Source organism: Symphalangus syndactylus, chromosome 12, assembly GCF_028878055.3.
Source record: "Symphalangus syndactylus isolate Jambi chromosome 12, NHGRI_mSymSyn1-v2.1_pri, whole genome shotgun sequence".
Classification (NCBI taxonomy): domain Eukaryota; kingdom Metazoa; phylum Chordata; class Mammalia; order Primates; family Hylobatidae; genus Symphalangus; species Symphalangus syndactylus.
Window position 1 is genome coordinate 88,628,911 of NC_072441.2, and position 8,820 is coordinate 88,637,730.

At 46.4% G+C, this 8,820-nt stretch overlaps 1 protein-coding gene across 4 annotated transcripts in view; it reads left to right on the forward strand.

Moving 5' to 3' along the window:
- The window catches only part of VANGL2 (VANGL planar cell polarity protein 2), a 28,831-nt gene extending 22,225 nt beyond the window's left edge, over positions 1-6,606 (forward strand). For all 4 annotated transcript variants that reach the window (XM_063624999.1, XM_063625002.1, XM_063625000.1 and 1 more), the window contains exons 7-8: positions 1,678-1,909; positions 2,744-6,606. In XM_063624999.1, coding sequence (XP_063481069.1) covers positions 1,678-1,909; positions 2,744-3,004 — 493 coding nt within the window. In that variant the 3' untranslated portion in view covers positions 3,005-6,606. The remainder of the gene's footprint in view (positions 1-1,677; positions 1,910-2,743) is intronic.
- The last annotated feature ends 2,214 nt before the right edge of the window (positions 6,607-8,820 follow it).

The following is an 8,820-nucleotide window of genomic DNA, read 5'->3' on the forward strand; positions in this document are numbered from 1 at the left end:
ACTCTTTCCTTTCCCTATTACCTTGCTTGTAACCAGGAGCAAACTTTTTCCTTTGTGAGATAAAAGGATCTTTTCAAAGGGAATTTATTGAGAAATGTAGGGGAAGCAAGAGAATAAAGAAAAAAATTATAGACGTACACAGATCCACACCTATATACCCAGAGTCCCATCTGAAATGACTCAAGTTCCTGGGTTCCTGGGTTCTGCATAGAAGGCCTCACCTTCTTTCTTTGTCCTGTCACTTCAGGCTGGTCCTGCTCTTAGGCCAGGGGGCTTTTATTTTGGTTTTTGGACTTGAAGTGCAGATAATTGCATTTATTGCTCTTTTCAGCTTCTAACATATTGTCATTATAGAGTTTTTCATGGTTCTTTATTCTGTTTCTTCTTTTCCTCCAGTTCCCACTTTTACTCCAGCCCCACATTTTAGGCATCCTGTTGAGTGTGTCTGATTTCCTTAAAAGCTATATGTATCCTTGTGCAAAGTTAAGTGTTAGTGTAGTGATCTTTGTTGGTGTTGGTGTGTGTGTCTGTATGCTTTTTTTTTTTTTTGAGATAGAGTCTTGCTCTGTCCCCCAGGCTGGAGTGCAGTGGTGTGATCTCGGCTCACTGCAACCTCTGCCTCCTGGGTTCAAGTAATTCTCCTGCCTCAGCCTCCCCAGTAGCTGGGATTACAGATGCACGCCACCATGCCCAGCTAATTTTTGTATTTTTAGTAGAGATGGGGTTTTGCCATGTTGGCCAGGCTGGTCTCAAACTCCTGACCTCAGGTGATCCACCTGTCTCACCCTCCCAAAGTGCTGGGATTACAGGCATGAGCCACCGCACCCAGCCATCTATATGCTTTTAATGTAAATGGATTTTTTTTCCTGCTTCCTCCTTAACACTGCGTTTTTGAGATTCATCATCCAAGTTGTCTGTACATCTAGTTTGTTGCATTTTTTTGCTGCACAGTAGTTCGTGGAATACTCCCAACATCCTATCCAATATTTGGTTTATAGTTACCTTCTTTCTTTTTTCCATTTTGATGGAAAAGTAATATTTTACTAACATTTTCATTTGCATCTCTCTAATTGCTAGCCAGTAACTACTTCGTATATCTTTTAGCCTTTCAGTCCTCTTGTGAATTTTCTGTTCACTTCCTTTGCCCTTTTTTCTGTAGGTTTCTTGTCTTTTTCTTCTTGATAGAAATTGTAGCAAATTCTTTGCATGTTCTAGATATGAATCCCTTGTTGGTTTTAGATGTGTATATTTTCCCCAACTCCATCAGATGTCAGTTAATGTTGCCCATGCTATCATGGTTGAATAGAAATCTATCATTTTGATGTAATCATATCTATTAATTGTTGACCCAATGGAGTATGATTTGGGGGTCTTATTTAAGAAGGTTTTCCTTAAAGTTTGATGGAATGCTTTGTCTTTCCTATAGCACAGTTCCTAGTTGTCTCTCTGGGTTTGATACTAGGTTTGCCCTCTGAGTCCCTGGGCTGGGTCCACTGAACTCTGTGGCTGTTTACTGTTCCCAGTGGGAGAAAGGCACTATTGCCCCTGGCTTTGTATTGCTTTGGGTGAGCACAAAGGCCCGACCTCATTCAGGCTGCTGGAGTGTTGGAGCTAGGGGAGAGGAGTGGGGTGGGCAAAAGAGGTGGGCATCTGGCCCAGTCCCCTCCTGTCCCCTAGGCTTGTAGTGGCAGTGGAGGAGGCCTTCACTCACATTAAGCGGCTGCAGGAAGAGGAGCAGAAGAACCCCAGGGAGGTGATGGACCCCCGGGAGGCAGCCCAAGCCATCTTCGCATCCATGGCCCGTGCCATGCAGAAGTACCTTCGGACCACCAAGCAGCAGCCCTACCACACCATGGAGAGCATCCTGCAGCACCTTGAATTCTGCATCACGCATGACATGACGCCCAAGGTAGGCCTGCCCTGCTGCCAGCATCCTTCCTCCTTCCCCAGCTCCTCTTCTTTCCCACCTTCGTTTTCCCTTATTCTCTCACTACTTTCCTCACTGTCCACCTCATTTCTCTCTCCTCACCACCTCCTCTTTATAATCTTCTCTCTCATTCCTATTCCACCTGCCCCATCTGTGTGGGGTGAAGTCTTTAGGTGGATGAGGAGAAGGGAGTCCTCAGGACCATTTTGGGGATGGCTGAGACTTAGTTCTCATCTCTGTGAGGGCTCTGAAATTACCAGATCCAAAGGCCCACTTTCACCCCCATTACCCTCTTCACCTCCACTAGCTGGTCTTGGCTTTGTGTTATTTTGAGCCGTTGCCAACCCTCAACTCTATTGCCAGCTTCCTAGAATTGCTTTCCCTGAGCCACCCTTGGTGAGCAGGTAACTAAAGATGTTGCACTTTAACCTTGACACCTCTGGCTCCCTCCTGGTGCAGACCTGCTTGGCACAAATCATACAAGCTGTGTGGGAAGGAAGGAAGAATGAGGGAGGGCTTGCCCAGGTCACAGCCTGGTGCAGGGAGAAGAGCAGCAGATGGGGGTCAGGGGAGCCGAGTTCAGTCTTACCTGATGAGCCACATCCCCCTGTGCACTCCGGCTTCTTCATTTATAAAATGAGGGTCTGAAGCAGATGATCTAAGGCCCCTTCCTGCTGTAACATTCTGAGGTTCTAGTTCATATGCATAGAGTGAGCTCAGGGACGTCCTTGTTGTCTTTGGAAACTATGCCCCAGGGAATGAAGGATAGTGGGTAGATGACAGAGATTCTTATGCAGCCCCTTCTTTCCACTTCAGGCCTTCTTGGAGCGATACTTGGCAGCTGGACCTACCATCCAGTACCACAAGGAACGCTGGCTGGCCAAACAGTGGACATTGGTGAGCGAGGAGCCAGTGACCAACGGGCTCAAGGATGGCATCATTTTCCTCTTAAAACGCCAGGACTTCAGCCTGGTGGTCAGCACCAAGAAGGTCCCATTCTTCAAACTCTCCGAGGAATTTGTGGATCCCAAGTCGCACAAGTTTGTCATGAGGCTGCAGTCTGAGACCTCAGTGTGACTGTGCAACAGCAGGGGGAGTGGGAAACTCGGGGGCTCCTGAGGGGGTGGGAGGGGGCTTGGTTCTCAGGCCCAGCCACATTCCTGCCACCCTTCTTCTTGCTCTTTCTTTTTTTTTTTTTACTTGAATTAACGTACCCCCACCTTCTCTCCTTGCTTCTTCCTTATTTTACCCCATGTGAACCTGGAGAGACCATCCTGCTGTCAACAGTACCTGGGAAGGACCCCCCTGCACCCCCAGTAACTTTTGTATTACTCTAGGCCTGCAGGAATCAGTGCCTCTCTCCTTCTTTCCCTAGTCTTTTCCCAGATTACAGTCTCTCCTGAAATGGCACAGGCCCTGCTGATTGTACCTTCCCCTCCTGAGCCCCGACTCACAAACCCAAGTTCTTACAGCATTTCTCTTCAGTGGCCCAACAGGGTTTCTCTGGGGCACATGGACATGACTCTGGAGAGCCACAGTGCCAAACTCCTCCAGGGCAGCAACTGGCCCTCCTGTCCCTCACCCCAGTCACAACAAACCCTGGGTTCTAGAGCAGGGATACTCCTGCCACGCAGCCCGAGTTAGAAATCTCCTTGCTAGGAGCATTTGCTTCCACATATATTTAGAGCAAAGAAGGATCCCATCCCTTTCCCAGAAATCTCCACCTAATGTTTTTGGTTTGTATGGTCATGTGACCATAGGCAAACAAGTGGAAACCCTCTGTGACCACTATTCCAGGGACTTAGGGGAAGGTACCTTTCTTCCAATGTGTCTTTCCTAGGTAGCCCCTGAGGAGGAGGGCTGAATAGATCCCTGAGGTTTTGGAGAGACCCCCATCACTGACTCCTGCTCCCTGACCCTACCCTCACTTTCGTCCCCGCTCTTCCCAGTGAAGGATGGTATGTAGACTCCTGTACAGACTTAGTGGCTTGCACACCCTGACCTGGCCCCTGTGGTCTTAGACAAATGTTTTTATTTTATTTTATTTTTTTTTTTTTTTTTTGAGACGGAGTCTCGCTCTGTCACCCAGGCTGGAGTGCAGTGGCGCGATCTCGGCTCACTGCAAGCTCCGCCTCCCGGGTTCACGCCATTCTCCTGCCTCAGCCTCTCCGAGTAGCTGGGACTACAGGCGCCCGCCACCACGCCCGGCTAATTTTTTGTATTTTTAGTAGAGACGGGGTTTCACCGTGGTCTCGATCTCCTGACCTCGTGATCCGCCCGCCTCGGCCTCCCAAAGTGCTGGGATTACAAGCGTGAGCCACCGCGCCGGGCCCAAATGTTTTTATTTTTGTCACCAGCCACCCCTGTCCTGCTGCCTTCTCTCGACTCCAGAGACCTGTTGCCTCATCTCTTTTGGGGAAGAGCCGGCAGCTCCTCCTCATCCCCTGCCTTAAGTCCAGTTCTTTGCCTCAGGGGTCTTGTTTCCTTGGCCTTCCAGGGTCCCCACCGCTTTTCTCCCTGCCTGATTCTCTGAGCTCTGGGCTCCGTCTGTGTTGGGTTGAGGGACAAGGATTACTGCCTTTTGTAGGTACTTCACCCCTCACCCCATTTTAGCTTCCATAGTCTTTGCACCAAATCCAAATTTTTGATAATTTAAATCTCATTTTGGGCAAAATTTGCTGGCCATCTAATAAATATTTTCAATATAAATCTGAGACTTTGACTCAGACATTTTTGCCAAGGAGAATAGATTAGGAAGTACCCGTATGCATCCAGCCAGGATCCACATGGAGGACCTTTCCGATGGCTGCAATGACTAGGCCATTCCTGTGAGTAACTCACAGTGTCCCTTTGTAGGCCTTTCTTTTCCCTGAAAGACTCGTTGGTACTTACCTTGCAGAGCACATCCTGGGATAAGATCCCTAGAGTCTCACCTGGGAGTCTCCCCCTCTGTGTAGCGCCAGCCCTGGGAATGATGGAGCCTAGTGATCGGGGTTTCTCCTGCTGTCCTTTCTGCAAAAGTTCACTTGTTCACCCACCACATGCTAGAGAGGGGCTTATTGGCCAATGCTTACCTTGTCCCCAAAGGGGTGGGTTGTGGAGCTCACTTAGGCAGGGCCTCTGGCTGGGGCCAGGGTTACGAGATAGGCCTGTATGAAATACGTCCTGTTCTGGGGGTCTGTCTCTTTTCTTCTCTTCAAAAACTTTGTGTCAGAGGAGTCCCTTCTGAGTCACATAAATACCTCACTATCCTGGAAAACAGGGCCTGGATGGTGACTGGGGTCATTGCCTTTGTGGACAGGATGGAGTGTGGTGTGGTCTGAGGAACAGGTTGGGGTGAGGGAGAGGGAAAGGATTTGGGATCTTAGTTGCTGCCCTAGGTTAGGGGCTGGGGAGTGTTTATTTTAAGATCCTGCCATGATTTTAATCACTGTGATTTTTTTTCATTCCCCTTTCCTAAAAAAAAAAGAATTTTTTCCTCCAACTCTCTAAGCACTAAGGGCTGTGCCTGAGAATGGTAGCATTTTGGTCTTTTGCTTCAGAACTGTGGTATCTTTATCTTCTTTCATTATTATTATTATTATTATTATTGCTATTGTTTTTTAAAATGTCAGGATGAATTGTCAGACATATGGCCATGTGTCTGTCCTCTGCTTCTCCTCTGTGGGAAGTTGTCTCCATGCTGTGAACTGCTGTGGGGTGTGCAGCTGATTCAGTCCCTCTGAGCAGTTTCCCCACCGTGTCTGTCCCATCATGCGCTGGATCTGCTCATTCTCCTGCTGTGGGGGTGTGCCCACCTCTTACCCCCTTGACACCATAGGGCTGCTGTGGCTGGGCCTCGCCAGCACTGTCATTTGTGTGACTCATGGCATCCTCGTACATCCCCACCGTGCCTAGCAGGCCTTCCTTTTCACCACCTTGGAACGCTTGCCTTTCCTCCCTCCACACCAGGACGCTGTGCCTCAGTCCTTCACCTGCCTCGCCACTCTGCCACCGTCCCCGTTGGTCCTTTCTCCTAAACTGGTCTTTGTGCTCTCTTTGTTTTTTCTTGTTTATTTCCCTCTTGTCTCTCATCTTTTCTTCCCATTCCCCTCCCATTTCAGCCCTTAACTTTTCTCTTTCCCATCTCCACTCAGTATTCCAATGGCAAACCCTGATGTAACACCTGTGATGAGACATCGGACTCTCCAGAACTTTCTCATCTGACACGTCTTTTTCCCAGGGTTCGTACTTCTCTTCTCCTCCATTGGTCCCAGGTGAACACCCCTGTTCTTCTGTGGTGTCTGTCAGTCTGTCTGTCTTCTCCTTCCTCTGCCCTTCCCACGGGGCAGTATCTGCTGATGGATTCAGTCCTGGTGTGTGATTGTTGTGATTTGTTCTTCTGTGCGCAAAAGGAAGAGGGCTTTTTGAGTCCCTTCCAAGTGAGATTGTAAATGTAGAATTTTCCACTGTTGGATCTAGATTTTTTTTTCTTTTTTTTGGGGGGGGTTACAGAGCTGAGACCTTGTGCATGCATGTAGAAAATTGTAAAATGTAAATTTTTTTTAATATATAAAGAGCTTGTTTCTACAGTTTGCAGTGGATCTAAACAGTACAGCAATTTTAGGGTTTTTTTCTTAAACATAGGAACTAAAACTGTACAAATTTTTTTTATATAAAATAAAGACATTTGACTTTTGTGGGGGCATTCTGTTGCTTTTCTTTCTTTACAGGAATGGGAGCAAATGAGAGCCGGGGAATAATGAATATATACTCCTTGTTAGGGAGGGAATGGGCAGGAGGGGGCAGTGTGCGCTCATCATTGCTCTGCAGGCCTTCAGGGTGTGTTGGAGAGAAATGGGAAAATGAAAAAGGAAATTGCTTATTCCGAATCCTGATTCTAAAGAGAGAGAAACAAGAATGTGAGGACTCAACCACTTCCTGGTGTAGCTGTCAGGATAGAGAAAGAAAGATTACTTCCTGGGTCCACCCTCCTGAGCAAGCTTGTGTCTATATGGCCTCTAGGGCAGGAGTGGGTTTCTAAAACGTCTTTCTAAAACATAAAGTGCCATAGAAATTTCAGGGGATAGTTGAGATTTCAGTCAATGGTGACAGCCCATCACAATTCATTGAAACAAGTTTCTGTAGTATATATCTTAGTTCTAAATATGTAGAGAGTTCATTGCTCCGTTGTCACTCTAATGCATGTAATCAGGTATTAAAATCATCCTCAAGAGATTGGGTCCCTTCTCCCAGTCTTACCTGGACCTGACCTTCTCTGTGACTTTGGGCAAGATGCTTAGCATGTAAACAGCCTACTAAGGTTAAAAACAAGCATTTCTGTATGGAGGTGGCCTATTCACTAGATTTCCTCCTCCTCTCCCCTGCCTCATGCTCTGCCAGGCTCTGGGGATGCAAAGGCAAGAGAGGCTCCATCCTGGAGGATGACCCAGTTTACAGGGGTGACAGGCCGGGTGACCCTAGTGCAAGGCTTCATGGCATGTTCTCAGGCAGAGTGTAGACAAACCCTGGCTGGATTCCAAAGAGCTCGGGGAGTTTCCTTCAACAAATCTAGTAAGTTTGTTTAAGATTCAAGATGGGGGAACACACTCATCTTGAGATTACGTTTTGTTCATCTAAGTATTCCTAGAATTGAAACCAGTTCCTCGCATATAGTTGGTGCTCAATAAAAAATTATTTCATGAATAATGAACTTAACAACTAACAATACAATAGGGGCTCATGAAAGGGATCATATACTTGCTTCTCCCTTTAAAATTGCACTCCAGTCTTTCTCATGTGAAAACAAACAAAAATACTTCCCTTGAAACTGCATCCCCATTCTCACGGCTCTGTTCTTTCTGTAACTAGGTTTGTAGAATAGTTTCACTTGCTGTTTTCAGTTCATTTCAGAGTCAACTTGTGACTTACATTGTGACCAAATTTCTACCTTAGCATGCCTGTGAAATTATTCTTGTTCTCAACAGCCAAGTATAGTAAATACCTTTTAAGTTCATTCTTTATTTAGTGCCTATGATGTTCCCAGCCTGATACTAAAGTACTTTCTCTGGTAAAGATACTGGATATGGTCCTGCCCTCACTGAGCTAACCTTGGTGGACCCTTGAGGAGCCTAGTTAACCTCAGGGACATCTTCTTGTAATGCTGGCCCCTGGAATTCATAGATTTAAAGCCAGACCTCAATATTTGATTGATAAGATCATATTTTCTCTAGAGGTTTGCTGCAAGCAAAAATGATAATCCTGACCATTTGTCATGCAGCAAAAGGTATTTGTAACTTTTGTCTGAAAGGATGTGTTTTCCATGGAAGTTTACATAGCACTAAAGTTAGGGACCCAGCTTGGTGGATTGTCAGGTTCATGCCTGGGACTTCATGACATTATATGTGATTGTATGTGATTACATATGCTGCCCATGTGTGATTTTTGTTTTTTAGCCTTTGCCTTTGAAATACAGCCGAGAGGGGGAACTGGGGGCTGGGGCTCTGGATGAGGAGACATAAAGATCTTTAGACCGAGGTCTCAGTGATTTGTTATTAGTTTTTTATTTTTTAATTTTAATTTTTTTTGTTATTATTTTTGCTTGTTTGGGATAGTTTAATGGCTTCTACAGACTGAAAGTCAGCTTGCTTAAAGTAACCCTTGGCTTTTTTGTTACTTTAAGCATATGAAAGTAATGCTCTTCCAATTGCCAGGAAGGATGGGGTAGGGGAAAGTCAGCCTTTGGAAAACCACTGCAGCATTAGTGTATACATGGTCACGGAAGATGCTAGAGAGATAATAAAGGACCACCTACGTAGTAAACCTTGGAGAATAGTCATCCCTGTCCAGCTCCCCAGTTTCTTTTTAGGCTGAGAATGGGGTCCATTTCCCTTGGTACAAAGGGCAGGGCAGAC